The sequence below is a fragment of the Poecilia latipinna genome, unplaced genomic scaffold (genome assembly GCF_001443285.1).
Source record: "Poecilia latipinna isolate Pla-1442-1.1 unplaced genomic scaffold, P_latipinna-1.0 Scaffold1175, whole genome shotgun sequence".
Classification (NCBI taxonomy): domain Eukaryota; kingdom Metazoa; phylum Chordata; class Actinopteri; order Cyprinodontiformes; family Poeciliidae; genus Poecilia; species Poecilia latipinna.
In genome coordinates this window covers 155,200-178,178 of record NW_015113791.1, presented here as the reverse complement: position 1 = coordinate 178,178, position 22,979 = coordinate 155,200, and the positions used below count along the sequence as shown (strand labels likewise).

Genomic DNA, 22,979 nt, shown 5'->3' with positions numbered 1-22,979 from the left:
AACTGTGATTGTGTAAAACTGCAGCCGGGTTGAAACAGCAGCTCAGTCGTGTAAAATAAAAACCTTCTGTGAGACGTTTAAACGTGAAACGGTGTTTCTGCTGGAGCGTTTGGCTCGTTTGTCACTCTGAAGCCCCGCCTCCTGAAGGCAACCGCCCGTTTCCTAGCAACCGCCCGGTCGGTTCCGGTCGGTTCCGGTTTTTCTAGAGTTGGGAAACAGAATCAGAAAAACGGCGTTCAGTGTCTCTTAGAACAAAATCATATTATTATCAATAATCAGAATATCAGTGAATCAAAGATGGAATATCAAAGAATAAAGTTGTAAAATTATGAGAAAACAGTTTTGATATTTATTAAGCTGATACCAACTAGTTTAATCTGATTCTTTCTTCTAATTATCTAAAAGTTTTGCTAATAATTATTGTTTCATGCTGATGATGTTAAAAGATAAAATATTTACTTATTTATAAAACCAATACCAAAATATAACTTCACAAGATACTAAATGTTCCTCATTTCATTTAATTATTATTTTTGAATTTATAAAATTATTTTTTAGGAATTGTCATAATTTCCTTATTCTAGTCTTATGACTTTATTTTAGAATAACTATGAATTTATTCTCATATTATTTTGACTTTATTTTCATACGATTTTATTTTCTTATTAATCTTTTCTGATAAAATTATAACTTTTCTCCGATCATTTCGACTTTGTGGTAAAAATTAATTTATCATAAAATCACAACTTAATTCTCATATTTTCTTTGTCGTTCCACTTTTTCCTTGTAGTATTTGGAGTTTATTGTATAATTTTATTCTATTAAAGTTAATTTATTATTATAAAATTATGACCTTATTCTTCTATTGTCACACAACGTGATTCCTTAATACTGTGACTTTATTCTCAGAATGAAGAAGGTTGACGTCTTGCTCTGTTAGTGACAGCCGGACCTTTCCCGCCTGTTTTCCAGAACCTTCCATCAGAAGCTGATCTTCCTCTTCCTGTGTGTTTCAGACGGCAGCTGCGAACAGGACGGCCAGATCTACACCAACAACGACATCTGGAAGCCGACGCCGTGCCGGATCTGCGTTTGCGACAAGGGGAGCGTTCTGTGCGACGACATCCAGTGCGACGACGTGACCAACTGTGAGAAGCTGTACATCCCGGAGGGCGAGTGCTGCCCCGTCTGCCAGGGCGACTCGCCCAGCACCGGCGGCGGCGGCGGCGGGAGCGTCGGTGAGCTGCCTCCGACAGGAAGTCGCTCCTACGGCGCTTCGCTAAAACCTCAAAACGAGCTAAACTGACGTCTGATCACTTTTAGCTCCGAGTTGAAAATATTCAGGGGCCATTTTTTTCTTTTTTTCCCCCCAATTAAAAAAATACATGTTCTTGTGAATTATTTTCCTTTTACCTGCAAAACAAACAATAAAACATGTAATATTTGCCTTAACTTTTTAGATCTATTACTTTCAATTTTTTAAATTTATAAAATGTTTTTAGTTTTTCCCCAGAAAATAAAATGAAATGTTCTACAAATTTTGCTTCATTTGTCCAAATATAATGAACGGCTGTGACCAAGTTGGTTTTTAGTAAAAATCCGCTGGATGTTTTTTACACAACTTATTATTAGGTAAGAATAAATAATAATAATAATAATAATAATAATAATAATAATAATAGAAGCCAACTAAAGAAAGAATATTTCTGTTGAACATTTTATGAAGATGTAAACTTCCAGCGGAAAATATCATCCTAAAAAAATTACAAAACTTGGTGCCACACAAACTAATCCAGGGGCCACAAACGGCCCCCGGGCCACACTTTGGACACCCTGGTTAGATCAAACAGGCTGGCCACAATAAATCAATCAGTCACCTGATAAATAATGTCCAGTTGTGTGATTTATCATTTTTCTCCTCAGTTTGGTGTTTTGGTCTCAACTTTTGAAATTTTGTTCTTAACTCATTTTATTTGTAGTTTCTGTTGTTTTATTTATTTTGAATATTTAAAATCTTTTCCAGTGTTAAATGTTTGTTAGAATTTAAAGTTTATTGATCTTTGAGAATGTGTTCTTGCATTATTATTATTATTATTATTATTATTATTATTATTATTATTATTATTATTATTGCATTATTGCCATTATATTACTAGAAAATTATCTAAAACATTATCTGTGTGATAAATGATAGTAATATTATAGTTTACTACATTTTTACTACTTGAAACCACAAAATATAATAATAGTAATAAAACTTTGAATCCATGTTGCCCAGCCCTGCTGAAAAGTGTGGCATGCTCGTTCAACATCTTTTTTTTTTAATCTTTTTTTTTAATTTTGACAGATTATAAGTGAAATGGTTTTAAATTGTCCTTTAAAAAATGGCTTTTTCAGACTTTAGACTTTTATCATCTTGTGTTTGGAAAGAGAAAAAAAGATCAATTATATAGATGGAAATTATTGAGCTCATTTTAATATTTCATGTGATTAGTTGACTTATTGATTATTGCAACAGGCCTTCTCATTTGTAAAACACTTCTTTAGGACACCAGTTAAATTGAGTTATTTGTGTCACTGAACTGCACAAATAACATTTAATCGTATCTTCATCTTTTATCGGTGCTTTCAGTGGAGAAAATAGAAAAACAAACAATCCCAACAATATGGACAGTTTGGGTTTTATCATAACAACATGACAAATTATTTTCTTGATAAGACTGCGATAAATGATTAATTTAGAAAATAAAAACCTGAACCATCTTTGCTGATCTGAAATGTTTTCTCTGTCCTGCAGGCGGAGGCAGAATTTACAAGGTAAGGCGGCGTTTCCTGCTTCGTGTCGCCCGCCTGGCGCTGCCAGCGTTTCTCTGACGTTTTCTCTCTGCGTCCTCAGGGTCAGAAAGGAGAACCAGGAGAGGTTCCTTACGTGAGTAGAGCTGCACATCTCTGAAGCGGTTCTGGTTTCATAGATCTAACGGGTTTTTCTCTGCAGGTGACGGGGGTCCGAGGCCGACCTGGACCCATGGTGCGTCGCTCCGCCTCTCCGTTACGCCCAAACATGTCACTTCCTGCTAAGCTCACCCTGTTTTCATCTGCTGGTTTGAAATGCTCGTTTTGTCTGACAGGGGCCGCCGGGGCCACCAGGACACAGAGGACCTCACGGGAACAAAGGAAGACCCGTACGTCTGGTTCAGGAAAACAAAATCAATCTGAAGTTTCCATCATTGACATGAGAGTCACATTGATTTAAGCTTTTAACAGCTTAATTATTGTTCTTACCTGTAATAATTCTTTGAAGCAGGTTAAATTATACACAGACATTCATACAAAGCGGTGGTGTTCAAAGTGAGGTTCGTGGGCCATTTGCAGGCCTTGGCAAACTTTTGTGTGGCCCTTTTTTTAACTTTAAAGGGAAATTGTTACCTGCAACCCAGCATATTTTTCTTTTTTTAATTGTATTTTATTCCTAAAAACAGACCTGGGTCAGTTAGCTTCAAACTAACCATTTAGTTTGAAGCTAAGTATTTAGCTTGTTAACTAAATATTTAGCTTCAAATTATATTTACCTTGCTAGCTAAGTCAGTATTTAGTCTGAAACTCAATATTTAGGTTAAAGCTATATTTAGCTTGCTAAGTAAACATTTAGCTTGCACTCTAAATATTTAGTTAGCAAGCTAAATGTTTAATTTGCCTCAATAAAAGTTTTTTGACCGCAAACATCTAAAGTGTTATGCAAAGGTTTAAACAGACATTGAACTATTTCCCAAGTCAAATATTTAATTTGGAGCTTAATATGTTGTTAGTTAACTAAATATTTAGCTTGGTTTAGTATGAAGCTGTGACATTTATAAATTAATAACCTATGGCTGAAATATTAAGCCCCAATTTTTGTCTCTTAGGAATAAAAAAACAAAATTATAGCTGTTAACTTTTGACAGTGTAACTTAAACGGCTCCTCATAGCGAAGTGTGTTTGTCAGTTAGTAAAAATGCTAAAGCATGTTAGCTCCACTGCTAGCGGATTGATGCTGCCTGTTTTATATCCCCATCCTGACTTCCTGGTCGTTTTAGTTGGTTTTAAACTTTTAACGACCTCTGACCTCCTGATTTTTAAGTGTTTGTGAAATCATCTTGAAGTCATCTGGTCAGCTGTTATTGGCTCTGAGATTAAACTCTGGGTGATTTTAATGCTAGTTTCAGAATAATCCCACAAGCTGCAACCCTTTCCACAGCAGAACAAATGAATTATCGAAACTCCACAAACAATGTGAGGTTCAGCTCCATTTGTGCTTCAGGTTTTTAGTTTATCCAAAGCAAAACAAACAAAATTAGATCAGTGGGATCAGACCAAGTCTGGCAGCTCTGACTTTTATTTCCATGTTTCAGTTTGATAAAAACATTCAGCACCAGAGGAGAATCAGTTGGAGTCGGTCTGAGTCCGTCTGTTTTACTTTAAAGGGACTGCGAGGACTGGCAGGGTTCGATGGAGAGCCGGGTATTCCGGGTCAGCCTGGAGAGCCGGGACCTCCGGGTCCCCCGTCACACCCGGGGGTGAGAGGAGCCGCGGCGTCTGAACAGCTCGCAGCTGGAAGCAGCCTGATCTAACCTGAAACGTGTCGTCTGCAGGGGCTGGGAGCGCACATGGCTCAAGGAATGGATTCAAAAACAGGACCGCAGCACATGCTGAGTGGAGCCAGGGTAAGAACCGGCCGGCGCCGCGGCAGCAGGGACGGCTCTGGGGGTTATGGTTCCACATGGAGAACATCAGGATCTGGTTTCTGATGTCGGCCTTCTGGGCCCTCAGAGGGGAAGTTGTTTGGTTTGCTGTTAGGGTTAAAGATCTGGAATCTTCTCTAGATGGTGAACATTTCTGACTTCCTTCAACATAAAAGCTCCAGTTGTGAAAACCAAGTAACCTGCTGAGCTGCATCTTTTACAGAAAACAAGTCATTACTTTTTGGATTTACATATTTAACATGCAAATTTACAAAATTAGGCATAACAATGACCACTAGATGGAGACAAAACACCAAGAACACGAAAACCTTTAAATCATGAATTGAACTTGTTGTTTCCCCTGTCAGACAGGTTTAACTGGACACCAAAGTTTCAACAAGTTACATTTTCAGTTGATACAGTTTACTTTCCTTTGAGCAACCTGTTCCCCTCCTGGCCTGCGGGGGCGCTGCACCAAGAACCACTGAAGGAAACGACACAAAAACCTCTGAAGACACTGAGAGCAACTTCCTTCTTCTCCAGATGGAAACAAGATGGAGGCGTCAGGATTTCTCTTTAGTCTTTGGCTAAAGACCAGGAGCCATTTCTGCTGCTAGCGCTAGGCTAGCACGTTAGCTTTGATTGTGTTTACCCAGGATGTCCTGCGCTGTAGTCCACTTCCTGCTTTTGGAGCGGCGTCTGGTCCGTTTGGCATTCACTTCAACCAAACCAGACCGAAGTTTTAGAAGACCAGAGGTCAGAGGTCAGTTAGTGTTCACACCCCACCAACTGAACTGGACTTCCCAGACAAACGGACTGGAGTTGGATTAAAGTGGACTAAACCGGACTGGTGTGAACGCAAACGTAGAGACCATAACCCTGGTGAAGCTGAGACTCGCCCAGTTCATCTCTGTTGAACTTTACAGGTAAAGGAACGGTGAGGAGGTCTCTCATGTTGGGGGGAGATCGGAGCAACTCTTCACGATGAATTGAGTCCCTTTGGAGGTTTTCCAACCATGTTCCACTGCAGAGACGCCTCGGATCTGACCCAGAGTTTACTGGAGGAACTGTATTCTGGATCACTCTGTCCCGTTCTTCTGAAACTCCTTCAGCCTCGTAAACACCTTTTGGTTCTGAGAATGATCTGGAGGTTGGAAGGTGCCGGAAGCGGTGCTGGCTCGGCTCTAACTCTGTGACGTTTGCATAGTTTCAACGTGAATATGAAAGTTTTCTCCAGGTACTCCAGCTTCCTCTCACAGGAAAAAACATCCATATTAGGTTAACTGATACAATCCGTTGGTGGATTTGTCTCTGTGTTAAACCAAACTATTGACCAATGGATAGATGTTATTATTAAAAGTTGAAGAAATAAACCAAAGTATCAAATGTTGCATGTTTCTTGCTGGTTTCTTAGGGAGATCATTTGGGAACATTCAGTTGCACCACCATAAATATGAAGCAGCTCCTGAAATTAATCCTTTGGATGTTTGTTTCAGGGAGAAGCTGGACCCAGAGGCCCAATCGGACCAAACGGCTCACCTGTAAGTCCGTCTCCTACCTAATGATCGCTGCATGTTCGCTCTGTTTGTCCTGAAACGTGTTAATCCTGCCTTGACAGGGTCACCCTGGACCACAAGGACCTCCCGGAGAAGTTGGTGATCCTGGTCACATGGTACAAAGACCTTTTTCTAACTTTACTGTGTACTACAGATCAATCATTCATTGTGATATTTTAATGTCATGTTTTTGCTTATCAGGGTTCGCCAGGGCAGAGGGGACCGGAGGGCCCGCCAGGAAAACCAGGCGAAGATGTGAGTGTCTGCAGCGTTCGAGAACTTTAACCCTGTTAAAACATTTACAATAACACAAAACAAGTGCCACTTAATGTTGAATATGTCTTTGACAAAGGAGCAGAAACATTTTGTCTTTGTAACTCTGCAGCCATAAAATCAAAATAAACTCAGTGAAATCTAGAGAGCAGAGATGGACACTCTGCCTCGTTTCCTCTGAGCGGATCGACGTGGTTCAGTAACTTACGGTCCGCCGTTTTCAGGAGTTGGACTCTCACAGGGCAGGTAAAGTTAAACCAACACGTCTCACTCTGTCCTCCAATCAGTGGACGGTGTTGATTGGACACAGTCAACAGACACGGGTACCTGAAGGTGTCGTAGCTCCACCATCATCCTATTGATGAACAACTGAAGTTTGACCAAGAATATTTAAAATGTAAACAGACAGAATAGTGAACCAAACCGCACAACTCAGTGGAAACGAGGCATAGTTCTGCTCTGCCAGCACCACTCCAACCTACCAAAGATGGTTTTTATGATGAGATATTAAAACCAACCAAACCCTTTGAGCAACCTGTTCCCCTCCTGGCCTGTGGGGGCGCTGCACCAAGAACCACTGAAGGAAACGACATGAAAACCTCTGAAGACACTGAGAGCAACTACATGTAAACAAAATGGAGTGTCGTCAGATTTTAGTAGTTGGATGATTAGTTGTTTGTCTTTGGCTAAAATCTATGAGCTGTTTCTCCTGCTAGCGCTAAGCTAGCCGGTTTGTTCTGGCTGTATTTACCCAGGATGCCCTGCGCTTGAGCGGGCTCTGGTTCGCTTGGTGTTCACATTCAAACTGCACCAAAGTTCACTTCAGCCGAACCGAGACGGAGGTTTGTAGGCCGACCAGAGTTTGATCAGCATTCCCCAACCAAACCGAACTTTGACTAGGCAGACAGACTGGAGTTGGATTAAACAGGAATGGTGTGAATGAACCCTAAACAGGGACAGAAATGTCAACTGTCTGCGTGAAAAAACAGGTTCATCAAAAAGGTCCTGAACTTCCTCTGAGGAAAACATTTCGTAGAGGTGAAAGGTCAAGCCTGATGTGCTTCATTTGCATAAAAAAACACAGCTTACAAGCTGATTGTCTGATTTCAGGTTTATTTACAGCACAGAAAATGTTTGGCTCTGGAAGTACAAGTATTTAAAATATTTAAAAACACAAAAGGAACAAAATGGATTTACTGTAAAATAATGGAAAATTTTACAGTTTATTTAAGCCTGGTATAAATGAGAACTAATTATAGAATAACACTTTCTAAACTCATTAAACATTCCTGCATCTCCTTAGATTGTAAATGTCTTTTCTCATCCAGGGAGAAGCTGGCAGAGCAGGAAATTCTGGAGAAGTTGGATTCCCTGGATCCTCGGTAACTTTGGAGACAACAGAGTTTATTTTACTAAAATCTTCATTTCCCATAAATAATCTCACATTTCGTTCATATTTAGGGACCAAGAGGGTTTCCTGGAACGCCCGGTCCGCCCGGCCTGAAGGGCCATCGAGTGAGTAACAACAAACTTTAAAATGATTTTATTAATCAAGGCGTTCTAGAAATGGATTCGGTTGATTTTCGTTTCTTTTAGACGTTTGTTAAAAATCTGATTAACATTGAATTTGTTCACTGAATTCTCTGTTTCTGGCCTTTAGGGTCACATTGGGCCTCTTGGTCAAAAGGGTGAAACTGGAGCTGTGGGATCCAAGGTAAAAAATAATCTTATCGTTTTCTGAAGGTTTGAAGATTTAATGACAATAATGAGAACAATTTGCATTGGCCATTGTTTCCATGGTAACTATCCATTTCGCTCTTTGGAAACTTGAGGTTTGCTTTCAGCAGCAGATCTGATGTGTCGTGGTTATAGCGCCCCCTAAATAATAAACTGCATTTTTAAATTAATTTATTTAATTAAATGATTAAAAGTGTTACTGTTCATTATTTAATGAGATATTTGAGGGTACATTTATTTATGGCCTTTCACACCTCATGGCTCACATCATTGTGATGCTGAGAATCACTTCTCGACCTGCGGTTGACGTCCCGCAACCTCCCCAGGGGCCCCGACCTCCGCTTTGGGAACCCCTGGCCAAGAGGTTGATTATGAAATTGTCACATCAAATTAGGTTTATAAAAACTAAGTTCTGTTTGATATAATGGTGCTAACATCTAAAGTCTGAAAATGTTTTAACTGGAGCAGCAACATAAATGGAATCAAATTCTTCATTATACAACAAACTTCCAGGAATCTGTCCAACTACACTGAAATAATTTGGGAAGACAGTACAATAGGATTTATTTTCAGATTTATGGACTCATCTGAGTGTCATCTGCATAGAATTGATCAAATAATTTTATTCCTGCCTGGTGTTCAAACCAGGCAGGAACAGAAATAGAAAGGAGTCGAGGAGTCGTCCCTGAGGCACGCCTTGTACCCACTGAACCGTCATTAAGACTGACAGAGACGGTGTGTTGATGCTGCATCTTTACTGAGCAATAAAATGAGGTTCATCTGGTTTTGTAGGGGGCTACAGGCCCGCCTGGCCCGATGGGAGGACCGGGACCCATGGTGAGTTAAAATACATTTTGTTTTTCTTAGAAGCATAAAGCATGAAAGTGTAAATTTAATGAAATCACTTTTATGGATGGGTAATTTATTTGTGTTTAACTAACAGGGTCCTGCTGGGATGCCCGGCGAAAGAGGCCGGCCCGGACCTGGTGGAGTGGCAGTACGTCTCTTCATGCTAACTTTTACTTTTATTAGACACTGAATTGTAAAAATAACACTCATAAACATGAAACTCAATTTCTGTTAGGGGAAGCGTGGCATGCCTGGCAACATCGGGAAACCTGGTCCACTGGTGAGTGGTTAGACTATTTACCAAACAAAACCATGCCAGATAAAAGCAGCTGGCATTTCTGAGGCGCGATTCCAACATTACAATCATTCATCTTTTTTATCCCTCCTGGCCAGCAGGTGGCGACAGTTTACTGGTTTAAGCAAAAGCAGTTGTTGTCAAAGCAAAGTACTAAACATTTTCAACTTTAGCTAAATCGCTTTAGGATTTATCTGGAAAAATAAATGTAGGGAAGCTAAGTGCGCTAAATGTTTTCAAAGTTAGCAAAAATGCTGGACACTTTAGCGCATTGGTGGATTAGCAGGAGTGTGCTAACCACTGCTAACCTGTTATCAAATGGATTGCCCTCGTGTCTGAAAGACTTACCAGACAGAAAACATGTTTTGGCACCTTTGAGGTTCATTGGTTTGAATTTTTGTTTGTATGATCAGAAATTCCTGAGCCTTTTGTGAATAACAGCAACGTTTCTCAGAATCTCCTTAGAAAAACATTTTCTTCACCATGTTAAGACAGTCCATAAAGCCAGTTTTAGGTCAGGCTTTTGTCTGTCTGCCATCCTAATTAATAATTTCATCAGTATAACTCTGTAATATTCTCTTGTCTGTCGGACTTCAGGGCCCGTTGGGTCTCAGCGGTCCTGCCGGCTATCCAGGAGGCCCGGGAATGAAGGCAAGTACAGAAACACACTGAGTTTCATGACAACATGACACATACAGACTTCATGATGCTTATTGTACATGGTGGTCGTCTTTCACAGGGTCAGCCTGGTCCCACAGGGGTCAGAGGTCCAGAAGGCCCTCAGGGTCAGAGAGGAGAGACCGGTCACCAAGGCAGAGCTGGACCAGTTGGACTGAGGGTCAGCATCTGGCATTTCTTATACTGCAGCACATAGAGAGGGCATTAAATGGATGTAATGCTGTGAGCAGACATAACGTTAGGAGCTTTGTGTTCACAGGGACCCATGGGTACAGATGGAGGCCCAGGAACCAAAGGACCAGTGGTGTGTAAACGTTTTTCAGTTCCAACTGAGCTTCATTCTTTACTACAAACCAATCAACCAACCAACCAACGGGTCTCTCTTCACAGGGTAACTTGGGCCCACAAGGTCCAGGAGGCCACCCTGGACCGTCCGGCCCACCAGGACCGCAGGGAAGCACCGGTCAGCCTGGCATTAAAGGACAGGGGGTGAGCTGACTCTAAAGTTTTCACCTGTTTCTGGACCTCTGTTAAATCTCCACTCATGTTAATGAGACTGACCTCCATCCAAAGGGAGACGTTGGAGTTCCCGGTTTCAAAGGTGAAGCAGGACCAAAGGGAGAACCGGTGAGAGTCCATTGAAAAAAAGCCGATTACCTGAGCCTGATGAGCAGTTTTCTAACGTTCGGATCCGTTCTGGTTTGTGTTTCTGTCTTTGTTAGGGTCCACCAGGTTCCCAGGGAGTGATAGGACCCCAGGGTGAGGAAGGAAAGCGAGGATCGCGTGGAGATCCCGGCTCGGTTGGCCCTCCAGGGCCCGTCGGTGAGAGAGTGAGTCGCCATTTTGTTCACAACAGTACCTTGTTCTAAATAATCCCATAATTTCACAACAGGGTTTTCAAAAGTCCTAATTTTTTATTCATGTTCACATTCACAAGTTCAAATCCTTCTTACCAAATCGGTCCATCCATGACCTTTGGTCTTATTTTGAACAGGGATGTTGACTGAGTCCTTCTCCTTCCCCATTGGTTGCTAAAGCTAAAGCTGCCAGGATGAGCTAGCATAGACGATGTTGGTTAACTCTCATTGGTCAAGACAAGTCCACCTGTTGACCAGAGCTGCTGGTCTGTGCAGGACCAGCTGCCCAGAAATGTCTTCCTTTGGGATTATCAGGTGCCTGAGTGAACTCTGGACTGATCTGAACCCTTGTCGGTTTTTCAGGGTTCTCCTGGAAACAGAGGTTTCCCTGGTGCTGATGGCCTGCCAGGACCTAAGGTATTGTACATTTGCTGTGAATATTCCTGTCTTATTTTATCTGATTCATATAACTAAAGAGTAATTCCCTCCTTTTGGAAAGGGTGCTCAAGGAGATCGTGGCATTTCTGGCCCGCCGGGCCCTAAAGGTTCTCTAGGGGACCCGGGCCGTCCAGGGGAGCCTGGTCTACCAGGTGCAAGGGTAACACAAGAGCTGTCTTTTACCTTCAAACTGCTGGATCTCACCTGTTGGTTAAATCTTACTGGTTCTGTCTGAGGAATCACTACTTTGTATTTGGTAAATCTTCCACAGGGTCTTACTGGCACCCCAGGAGTCCAGGGGGCAGAAGGCAAGCCAGGGCCACTGGTACGTCACTTACTCACTGGTTAGCAGGGGCGACTCAAAGCCAAAATCACAGATAGATGTTTAAATGTAGGATTGGCTCAGTGATTAACATGTCTGCAAATTTATCATTTTATCTCAGTAAGCTTTATTTTAATGTTTCTCCTTTACGTTTTTTCATACACCATTTTTTTAGAATACCATTTTTACCTTTTGTATTTATCTTGTAATATTCCTTAGTTTCTATATTTCTGTGTTTCCTGTTAACATGCACATTAATCCCTGCATTATGTTTGAACTGAATGAGGCTGTTATGCAGAACATGGCAACAGTAACCTCCATTAGCATCATTAGCTTTAGCAGCTAGCTTAAACTGCAGCAAAATCAGCAAATCAACATTTCTATCAATAAGAAACGTGTTTGGATGTAATTAGATATGAATAATCTGTAAGATTGAATTTATAAACAATTATGATTCCCCAATTCACAATAAAAGCTCTTTTAATTTACAATAAAAGCTCTTTTAATTTACAATAAAAGCTCTTTTAATTTACTTTAGAATAAAAAATCTAGTTTACATACAGAAATATGAAGTCAATTCAGTAAAATCACACAGAGAGATTCTAAGTCAAGTGTTTTATCATAGTTATAAAACAAAGCAGTCAAGTTAGACTGGAGAAAGGCACACGTTAGCCTTGCTAATCATTAGCATCTTTAGCTTTTGCAGTTAGAATAAGTTACATTAAGTTCAGTTACCTAGAGGGATTATAAAGCAGGATAACTTTATAAAATAAGTTTTAACAGATAGAAATTTACCAGTGGATTAAATTTCTCCATACTTTTGGGAAAACTACACATCATATCAAAAGTTAGCTAATCATTAGCACCTTTAGCTTTAGCGGTTAGCATGAGCTGCGTTAGGTGCAGTTACACAAAAGGAGTCAACTTTGTAGTTTTAACAGATATAATTTTACCAGGAGATTAAATGTAATGTTCCTTCTTTACGTTCATAATGAAGGACCACAAACGTATCAACATTATTGAGTCTGGTATCAACAATGACGATGCTAACCGTTAGCATGGTTAGCCTTGTTTGGAGCGCAGGAAACAGTTCATGTTAAAACTTTACGCTCTGGAGCTATTTTCATTTCACTGTCTTTAAATTTACTTTGAAGTTTTGATTCTCTGATTAAAATACGCGGTGCGTTGTTTTTAGGGTCCGTCCGGTGAAGACGGACGTCCAGGCCCCGCAGGATCGATTGGTAATAGAGGCCCAGTGGGAACCATGGGGGCCCCGGGCCCCAAAGGTTTCAACGTAAGATTGCTTCTCCTTCATTTTTACACATTTCAGCTAAAATCTCATTTTGTTTCTGACTTTAAATATGTTTTTCACATAAAGGGTGATCCTGGAAAAACAGGCGAACAAGGATCTCCAGGAGTTCTTGGTCAAAGAGTAAGTCATTTCCTCCAACTTTAACTAGGCCGTTTACCTTCTGTGATGAACTTATTTGTCACTTTGCCATCAGGGACCTCCAGGAAAAGATGGAGAAGTTGGCCCTGCAGGCCCGCCCGGCCCGCCTGTACGTATCGTTATGTGTTATGAACTTCATGCATCATTTCTAGACCTAAAAAATGACTTTTGTTGACCAAAGGGCCCCGCAGGAGACAGAGGAGAGCAGGGGCCGCCTGGCGTGAACGGATTCCCGGTGCGTTGAGTTTATTTTCTCTATAACAAAACCTTCACAGCATCCTAGAGATATAAACTGGACGAGAACGATCTTCTTATGGTTCGTCTACCCTGGTTTTTCATTGTTTCATCTCTTATTTATTTGCCTGTAGGGTTTGCCAGGAAACCAAGGGCCCCCCGGAGAGTCTGGTAAACCAGGTGACCAAGTAAGTCCAACAAAAATAACATTTTTATCCACAAGGTTTCTAGTCAGTAACTCACCTCTGTGTTGCTTTCAGGGCATTCCTGGAGAAATTGGTCCACTTGGTCAAATTGGACCGAGGGTCAGTGAATCTAAATGATCTAAAATTATAAAATCTAAATTGATGTTTAGATTAAATGATGATGTATCTTCCAGGGCGAGCGAGGAATCCCTGGAGAGAGAGGGGAACTGGGTGCATCCGGCCTGCAGGGACCCAAAGGGATTCCTGGAGCGCCAGGTCCAGACGGACCAAAGGTAGCACCACTGATCCAAGATGGCTCCTTAAATCTGGTGTTTTTGAGGAAATTGCGATCTGAATAAGTTTAGAAAATCTCTCGTTCTTCTGTTTCCCTTATTTTCAAAGATGTAACAATAACACTTTATCATCGGCATGGAGGGAACAGCAGACCTGACTGTCGTGTTTAAATGACTCACATCTCTCTGCTGTCTATGTTTGTGTAACAACAGGAAACAACAACATATGTTTTTAAAACTAAAATAATAACACAACTTTAATCTAATTACTGGATGTAATCAGATTACTGTAAAAATCAAGTTTTCAGTTAAAAACGTCGTTTAGCTTCAGTTCACTGAGAATATACGTCATCAATCCAAAATGTGGCTGCAGGGCAGTCCGGGTCCGCCCGGCACGCTGGGGGACGTCGGTCCTCCTGGTCTTCAAGGGATGCCAGGAGAGCGAGGAATCTCTGGACCTCCTGGGCCCAAGGGTGATCGGGTGAGTTCCTCAGAGCCAGGTTCTTCCCTGGAGGAGGATGAAGAAGGAAGCAAACGGTTTGTTTTTGTGATTTCTGTTCAGGGAGCCATCGGTGAGAAGGGATCAGAAGGTACGCCCGGAAACGACGGAGCAAGAGTGAGTTCATCCTCCACCGAGTTTTCCTCTGCCTCAGCCCTGAACAAAGGCGTTTAAAATAAACTGATGATGGATCGGTGCGGCTCACGGCTTGTCCCGGCTCGTCTGAGCCGACGGCGCACTGCTCTGGATGAGCTGACTGTCTTTGTTCCCTCCACAGGGAGCGCCCGGCCCCCTCGGCCCAGTAGGACCCGCCGGACCCAGTGGAGAAAAGGTTCACCTCCTGTTTCATAGCTGATTTTAAATGTTTTTAGGAACATTTTACACATTTGTTCTAAAAACAGCCAGGTTTTGGCATTAAGTCGATGTTTTTTGGTGTCTGGATGTAGAAACACTTCAAAGCCTTCCAAGTTGTAATTTCACAACTTAGTTTTAAAAATGTTTATACTTCCACTGCATATTAATGAACATTTACATGTAAATACAGGAGATTACAGCCAGATGGCTAATCTCCATCTCCAGTCCCATTGGCAGGTTGATGTTAAACTGGGTTGCCAGATCTGGCTGATAGTAAATTAATAAGTGCAATAACATTTTATTTAAAGTGTGGCACTTTTCTGCCACACAGTGGGAACTATTTGAAATAATTTTCCTCTGAAACCTTTTTAAAAATCTGATGAATCTTGTTAAAAGCAGCTTAAAGTTTAACAACCGACACAAAATTGTATTTTTTCCAGTCCAACACGTTGAAAAACCACCCAATCTGTCAATAGGGCGTTAAACAGGCACTGCCCTTCACCTAGCAACCCCAACCCGTTACCTAGCAACCCCAGCAGAGTTCTGTCCCGTTACCTAGCAACCCCAGCAGAGTTCTGTCCCGTTACCTAGCAACTCCAGCAGAGTTCCAGCACATTTTGTCAAAAAGATGTCATGTTTTGTAGCCCGTAGATTTGTCCTAGCCTGTTCATGATCGGTCGTATTTAAAGGTACAGAGTACATTAAAGGTCTTTACTGTCAGTGAATATGTGGTGACTTTCCAGGGGGAACCTGGACCCAAAGGGCCAGCCGGACCTCCAGGATCCAGAGGAACTCCAGTACGCTGACCTAAACTGTCATTTTTTATCTATGAATACATGTTATTTCAGATAATTCCAATCAAAACTTTGGTTTTTTGCAGGGGTCGAGGGGCGACCCCGGTCCGATCGGCGCTGTTGGGTTCACCGGACCGCAGGTAACTAACCTTAATGTCCGTCGCTCATGTAACGCCTCGCTGTCCAAAGCTCCAGCCTAAAAATCCGTGTTTCCCAGGGTCCTGATGGTCAACCTGGAGTGAAGGGAGAACCCGGAGAGCCCGGTCAGAAAGGAGATGCTGGTTCTCCAGGACCGCAGGGTCTGGCCGGAGCCCACGGACCTCCGGTGGGTCTCAGACTCGGTCTTACATTGTCACCATGACCGAGTTACCATTTTATCCGTCATTTTAGAGTTAAAAATACTTAACAGAACGTTGTCTTTCCTGCTTATGTTGCTGAGTTTAAGGTGGTGGTTTATTGTTTCAGGGTCCAATTGGTGTTTCTGGGCTGAAAGGAGGTCGAGGAACGCAGGGTGCACCGGTACGATGACGATTCATTGGAACTGATTTACCCCAGTGAGCCCTAAACGCCTCATGAGTCAAATGTTTTGTGTTTTCCTGCTTTAGGGCCCCACTGGTTTCCCTGGATCTGCAGGAAAAGTCGGACCGCCGGGCCCACCTGTAGGTACCGCGCTGCAAAAACTGGACTTTGATCAAATGGTTTTACATTCAGTAACCAGGGTTGGAAAGTTCCTCAGTTTAACTTCTTTAGCTGATTTAAACTTTTTAAAACTTTTTCCACCCTTAGTTTGAAATAAATCCTCTCAACTGTTAAGATAAAATAAATAGAATTAATCTGAAGTTCAGTTGATCTCACTGACGTTTCTACATCTAAACTCGTTTCATTTCATTTTTGCTGCTGCTTTTAAGATAATAGGAATTTTCCGATAATTTTCCAGAGAGAATAAGTAATACTGCCACCTTCAGGTGGGAGTTAGCATCACATTTACCCAACGTGTTTAATCATTAAATTGCATTTAACCAACAGTTGAAAGAGCAGGATGTGTTGAATTTCTGTAGTTTTCTCTAGTTTTTCATAATTCAGAAATTCACTGAAAATCAACAGATCTACATTTTATTTGCACGAATGTTTATTTATTTATGTTTGCCTTTTACAATTTAAAGAGCCATTTTTACAAAGTAAACTTCTTCATTAATGTATTTATAGTTATCAACCAAGTTATAAGTGTATAAAGTCAGAACCAAATCTTATCTTATGAAATTGATTCTGATTCAATCTAATAACCAAAAAATGTAAAATAATTATTACTGGTTGTTTTGTGTCGGGCCGCAGCGCCTCAGGCAGATTAAACATTAATATCCTGTTTGTTCAGGATTTATTTCACGTTAAGATTTAAAGGTACAGCAGCTCCTAAAACCTGACGCTGGTTTAGTTTCTCTGATTGTGTCTGTGGATTTTCAGGGCCCGGTCGGTGAAGCGGGGCCCCAGGGAGCCCCGGGGAAAGAGGGCCCCCCAGGGCTCCGCGGGGACCACGGGTCGCCTGGGAGGCAGGGCGAGCGCGGCCCGGCGGGGCCCCCAGGGAGCCCCGGGGACAAGGGCGACCCCGGAGAGGACGGCCCCACGGTGAGCTGACGACGCCTCCGCTCAGCCGGCCCACAAAGCCGTCCGGTCTGCAGGTGTGTAGTTAAAGTTTCCTGTGTGCTTCAGGGTCCTGATGGCCCTCCGGGTCCAGCTGGAACCACAGGACAGAGAGGCATCGTGGGTCTTCCCGGGCAGAGAGGAGAGCGGGGCATGCCGGGCCTTCCAGGACCAGCGGTGAGTTTCCCCGACCTTCTGCTTCATCTGCAGAGTAATCTGGAATCTGGATCCACCAGACCTTAATCCGGTTCTGTCGTTGATCCGGTTCTGTGTTCCTGGTTCCAGGGGCCTCCAGGGAAGCAGGGCTCCCCAGGATCACCAGGAGATAAAGGCCCTCCAGGTCCGGTCGGCGTTCCCGGCGCTAACGGACCGCGCGGCGATCCCGGTCCGGATGTAAGTAAAAGCTGTTTTCCACAAGTTGCTCAACAAAGATGTGATTTTTATTATGAATTTTTCATTTAGGTAATTTTTAACTTTTCCATCAGAAACATAAACACGGTTTCTCTCAGTCTGGCGGGCTGCCAGGCTTTAATTGCTCCCCACCAGACTAAGTTTGTTTGTTTATTTATTATAGTTTTTTTATTCACGTAGTCAGTTCTGTTTATAACCACTTCCTGTCTTTACCAGGCTACATGCTAACAACTTTAGCAAAAAAAAAGACAAGTCTCAGATAAAGGATAGAAACATTAATATTTATTTTAAATGTATGTTTTATGTTTGCCTTTGTCTCCCAGCTTTAGTGTCGATATCTTTGATTATTGATAAGTTCAATCCATGAATGATTGATTCCTCTTCCACCGTATTTCTAGAGTAATTCATGATCTGTAGTGTCTAAGTCTATGAAGAACTCTGCAGGATCCTTTGCTAAACCTTCTGGTCTCTGTAACTCATGTGCTGGTTCTGCTCAGGGCCCGGCCGGATCCGACGGACCTCCAGGGAAAGACGGCGGTTTGGGTCAGAGGGTAGGAGGAAAACCAAACATTCTGGTTCTGATTCTTATGATGCAAAACACTGACAGTCCGAAACGTTTCAGGGAGACCGGGGAGATTCTGGTCCGGAGGGTTTGATTGGTCCACAAGGACTTCCTGGAACCCCAGGACCCGTCGGTGCGCCGGGTTCTCCAGGAAAGAGAGGCGAGCCTGTAAGTCTTTACCATTCAGCTCTAACATCATCTGCTGGAGCTCGTTGAGGGTTTGGTGCAGGTCAAAGGTTAACCAGAGGTCTTCCTACTGACTTTAGGGCTCAAGAGGACCCCAAGGACCACCCGGAGCAGCCGGGAAACGAGGACTGGTGGTCCGTCCTGAAGCCGTGAAACAAAACAAATGATACATTTTGAGATGAACTGCAGCTACAGACTTTGTTTCTCCAATTCAGGGACCACAAGGACCGAGAGGAGATAAGGGGGACCTGGGCGATCACGGAGAGAGAGGGCAGAAAGGACACCGAGGATACACGGGTCTGCAGGGTCTTCCTGGACCTCCGGTACGGCCTGCTCCTCCTCCACCTTTAAGACATGAAGAGGCTCCTCAGTAATGACAGATGCTGTCCACCTCAACATCCCTGATCAGGCATAACATTATGACCAGTGACTGTCCAGGTGACCCCTGGTGGTGGGTCCAATCTGACCCCTGTCCACTGAAACCGGGGCGTGTGACTGTTTGGGTCGTGTTCTAATAGGAAACCTTGGATTCCTCCATCGGCATGGATTTTTACCTAAGCATGGCTGCAGACCAGAACCAGCAGGAATTGTTTATTTTGGTCTCCAGATTCCTCAGATCTTCAGATGTTTTCACACGTGACAATCCAGTCGACCCGGTTCTACTGGAACCAGAACATCTGCTCCACCTCCAGCTGCTGTGGCTCTGAGTCAAACTAACCTGTTCCCCTCCTGGCCTGTGGGGGCGCTGCACCAAGAACCACTGAAGGAAACGACACAAAAACCTCTGGAGACACTGAGAGCAACTTCCTTCTTCACCAGATGGAACCAAGATGGAGGCGTCAGGATTTCTCTTTAGTCTTTGGCTAAAAACTACGATCCGTTTCTCCTGCTAGCGCTAGGCTAATACGTTGTATTTACCCAGAATGCCCTGCACTGTAGTCCACTTCCTGGTTTGGTCTCCGGTCTGCTTGGCGTTCACATATGCATTGGAACCGAACCAGAGGTCACGTCAACCGATCCGAGTTTGTTTCAGACTTTGGTTAGGCTCCCCAAACGATCTGGACTTTCTAGATAAACAGAAAGTTTATCTATTGAAACGGACTTTTGGGATGTTCTGGACAAACAACCTTCCACTGCCAAATACCACAGGTTGCATCTGCTGGAGTCGACGTCTCAATAAGGTCATAATGTTATGCCTGATTGGCGTTTGTTCTCGAAGGAGTGGAAAATACAACTTTCTAACTCCACTTAGAAATGGGTGATATAAGATATTAAGTTCAGGCTAATAAAGTGTAAACGTTGACATTTTGAAGTATTCGTACCTTCAGAGAGAAGCATGTTGAACGAATCACAAGGCCAGTTTTCTAAGGTTTTAGATGAGAATATGCCAGGATCCTCAGAATGAGCTTCCATTTATCTGATTAACAGGGAAAAAAGAGCAATTATGTGAGATTTCCTGCCTGAAAATCATTCCTCATGTTTGTTATTAATATATTTTAGGGCACAACTGGAGAGCAAGGAGCTCCTGGGATCGTTGGGCCGGGCGGCCCGAGGGTAAGCGCTGCGCTTACATCGGTTTTATGATGAAAACACGCAAACTTTTCATTTTAATGCAGGATAAAAACTGTAGCTGCTGATGCCTCCAGTAACTGTCCCATACAAATGTTAGCGTTAGCATATGTTAGCTCCAGCCAGTTCGGTGCTGTGTTGTGGGTCAGAGTGTTTGATCGCTATAGTTTTACTGTAGCAGCAGATAAATTTCTGATGTTTTTAATGAGGCCAAAAATCTGAATAATTAGCTGTAAATGTTAAACATTAGCATAACAACATTAGCATTAGCATCAGTTCAGCTCAGACCATTGGTTTCTTCTAATGTTGAGTTCTCCTTGACCCTGACTCAGGGTCCTCCCGGGCCCATCGGGCCTCCGGGAAAGGAGGGGTACATGGGTCAGCCGGGCCCCATGGGGCCTCCAGGCACACGAGGACTCAGTGGAGAAATTGGGCCTCAGGTAAAGATTTGAAAAGCTTCATCTGAGAGTCACTGAAAGCTTCACTAATCTGGAATAAATCAAGCTGTGTGTGGAATCAACAGGGCCCTCCAGGAGAACCCGGACCCTCCGGTCCTCCCGGGCCTCCAGGGCCACCCGTGGCGGCGATGGACGATCTGTTCGGCGGCCCCCAGGATTACGACTCCGGGCCCCCTCCTCCTCCAGAGTTCAGCGAAGACGAAGCCCTGCCCAACAGCAACTCCTCCACCATCCTCCCGGTGGACCCGGGCGTCCAGGCGACCCTGAAGGCCCTCAGCAGTCAGATCGACAGCATGAAGAGTCCGGACGGCAGCAGGAAGCACCCAGCCCGGACCTGCGACGACCTGAAGAGGTGCTACCCCATGAAGACGAGCGGTACGTCGCTTTACGGCCGGCAGCGCCTCAGGAAGGGAACTGGAAGCGTGAAGTAGCTTTTGGTGACTTTGTCTGCAGGTGAGTACTGGGTGGATCCAAACCAGGGCAGTTCAGAAGATGCCATCAAGGTTCACTGCAACATGGACACCAGAGAAACCTGCATCTCCGCCAACCCGGCCACTATACCTCGCAAAGTGTGGTGGACCGCGTCCAGGAACAAACCCGTGTGGTTCGGAGCCGACATCAACGGCGGGACTCACGTGAGCCAGAACTTCTTCAGCATAACCCGAGGGCCTTCATGGCACGGCGCTGACGTTTTCTCTGTGTTTCCAGTTTACCTACGGCAACAGGGATCAGCCGGCGAACTCCGTCACGGTGCAGATGACCTTCATCCGCCTGCTGTCCAAGGAGGCGTCTCAGACCGTCACCTACCACTGCAAGAACTCCGTGGGCTACAGCGACGCCAAGGCGGGCAACCTGAAGAAAGCCGTGATCCTCAAAGGCTCCAACGACCTGGAGCTGAAGGCCGAGGGCAACAACCGCTTCAGATACACGGTGCTGGAGGACTCCTGCTCGGTACGGCTCAACGCCACGAAACACCAACAGATACGAGACAGAGAAACAACCACCTGCTCCAAAACTACCCTGGATATGTTAGAGAGGACCGGCTTCAGGAAACCGATTCAATAAATCCAGCAGTGGTTGATGCTAGCTGAACGTTAGCTGCTATAACCCTGAAGCATTAACTAATCATATCGCTATCGATATATAACAGAAGCTAATGCTAATACAATAAAACCAACATGGTTTTTAGCAGCAGCTAATGCTAAAGTTAGGAATTATTTGAAGAAGTAATAAGTTCCTTTCCGTTTCTGTTGCAGTACCAGTGTAAACACCCTGAGCGCTTCAGGCCGTCAGGAACTGATTTGGTTTCTCTGTTTTACAGCAAGCGTCCAGCAGCTGGGGCAAGACAGTGTTTGAGTACAGGACACAGAAAACAGCGAGACTTCCCATAGTGGATTTGGCCCCTGTGGACATTGGTGGCCCCAGTCAGGAGTTCGGCATCGACATCGGGCCCGTGTGCTTCTTGTAAACTTCCTGAGACTGTTGGACTGACAGCTGACACGGTCAGAGTACTGAGGACTCTTCTGGCCCTGTGGCAGGATATTTATTGTGCCTTTCACCCACACCAAGACATCCAAGATTTCTAATTTTGTATGAATGTTTGTAAGAAAAATAATTGGTAAAAAAAGAAAAACCTAAATCCTTCCTTTGTCGTCTCGTGTTTGTTTGCTCAAAGCTTCATGCAGCAAATTTCACTCCACAAATTGGACACAAAGTAACTGAGAGCTGCTGTTCATAAGCCTGGAAATGTTGCTGCATGTCCCGCTCTCATTGCTTTTATTATTATTGTTGCTATTGTTTTTAATGAGAACTCTGTCTTTATGTTTGAATTGAACACATTGTGGTGCTACAGAGGGGAAGGCAGCCCCGGATGATGAGTTCCCCGGAGAGCCGCCGCCACACGGCCAGGCGGGGAATCGGATCGCTCCGAGTTAGCTACCTCGCCACCGACGCTCAGAAACCAGAAACCCACGTGTAAATCTGTCCTCCCAGGTGCTGTTTTCCAAGTGATCTCTTCTCCCGGTGCAGAGCTGCTTGGGCTGTAAATAAAGATGATGGAGGGACGAGTGAGGTGCTGTGTGGTGACTTTTGACCCAAACAAACGGTACAGCAGCAGGTAGCGCAAATATCACCATCCAACGCACGCCAGCTCCCGGTTTGCCGTATTCTGGACTTATAATGATGCTCTAGAAATCCTTCTTATATTCAGTTTTTTAGAATAACTGGCTGTCTGCTTTGTACTTTTTGCTTTGCAACAAATTAAACTGAATGCTTCTTAATCGCCCAAGTTTTTGTCAAATTAATGAAAGTCCTGTCAGGCTGGAGGCGGCGCTAACGTGAACCGTTTTTTGTTTATAGGATCTTCTGTCACCATTTCAGTCAACAGCATTTATTATGCAAACATGTGAATGATTCAAACTCCAAAACACACAAACATAATAAAACAAACGCAAAAGAAAGCAGGAAATAGAAGCTGTAAACTGTGATGTCCTCCAAACCACCAGGGGGCGTCGAGCGCCAAATCATCTGGGAACAGACCTTCAAGAAAGACGGGATGAACAGAAGAAAGTTTGAGGAACAAAGAAAGAGAATGTGTGCTAATCGTTGAGCAGCATTTTTACAT

At 43.6% G+C, this 22,979-nt stretch overlaps 1 protein-coding gene across 1 annotated transcript; it reads left to right on the top strand.

Annotated features, from left to right (window-relative positions):
* Positions 1-972: 972 nt before the first annotated feature.
* LOC106960299 (collagen alpha-2(V) chain-like) lies at positions 973-22,635 on the top strand (the record flags this gene model as incomplete). Its single annotated transcript, XM_015053332.1, has 53 exons — positions 973-1,238; positions 2,798-2,817; positions 2,897-2,929; positions 2,996-3,028; positions 3,129-3,182; positions 4,461-4,553; positions 4,629-4,700; positions 6,215-6,259; positions 6,337-6,390; positions 6,476-6,529; positions 7,876-7,929; positions 8,009-8,062; positions 8,208-8,261; positions 9,077-9,121; positions 9,228-9,281; positions 9,369-9,413; positions 10,026-10,079; positions 10,168-10,266; positions 10,366-10,410; positions 10,497-10,595; positions 10,680-10,733; positions 10,829-10,936; positions 11,327-11,380; positions 11,463-11,561; positions 11,673-11,726; positions 12,919-13,017; positions 13,102-13,155; positions 13,229-13,282; positions 13,355-13,408; positions 13,542-13,595; positions 13,668-13,712; positions 13,787-13,885; positions 14,259-14,366; positions 14,448-14,501; positions 14,662-14,715; positions 15,482-15,535; positions 15,619-15,672; positions 15,750-15,857; positions 15,998-16,051; positions 16,138-16,191; positions 16,994-17,155; positions 17,240-17,347; positions 17,456-17,563; positions 18,079-18,132; positions 18,204-18,311; positions 18,410-18,463; positions 18,545-18,652; positions 19,830-19,883; positions 20,231-20,338; positions 20,422-20,731; positions 20,810-20,991; positions 21,065-21,307; positions 21,678-22,635. Coding segments are annotated over 53 exons (4,441 nt in total), but the record flags the coding sequence as incomplete, so codon positions are not given.
* Between the last annotated feature and the right edge of the window lie 344 nt (positions 22,636-22,979).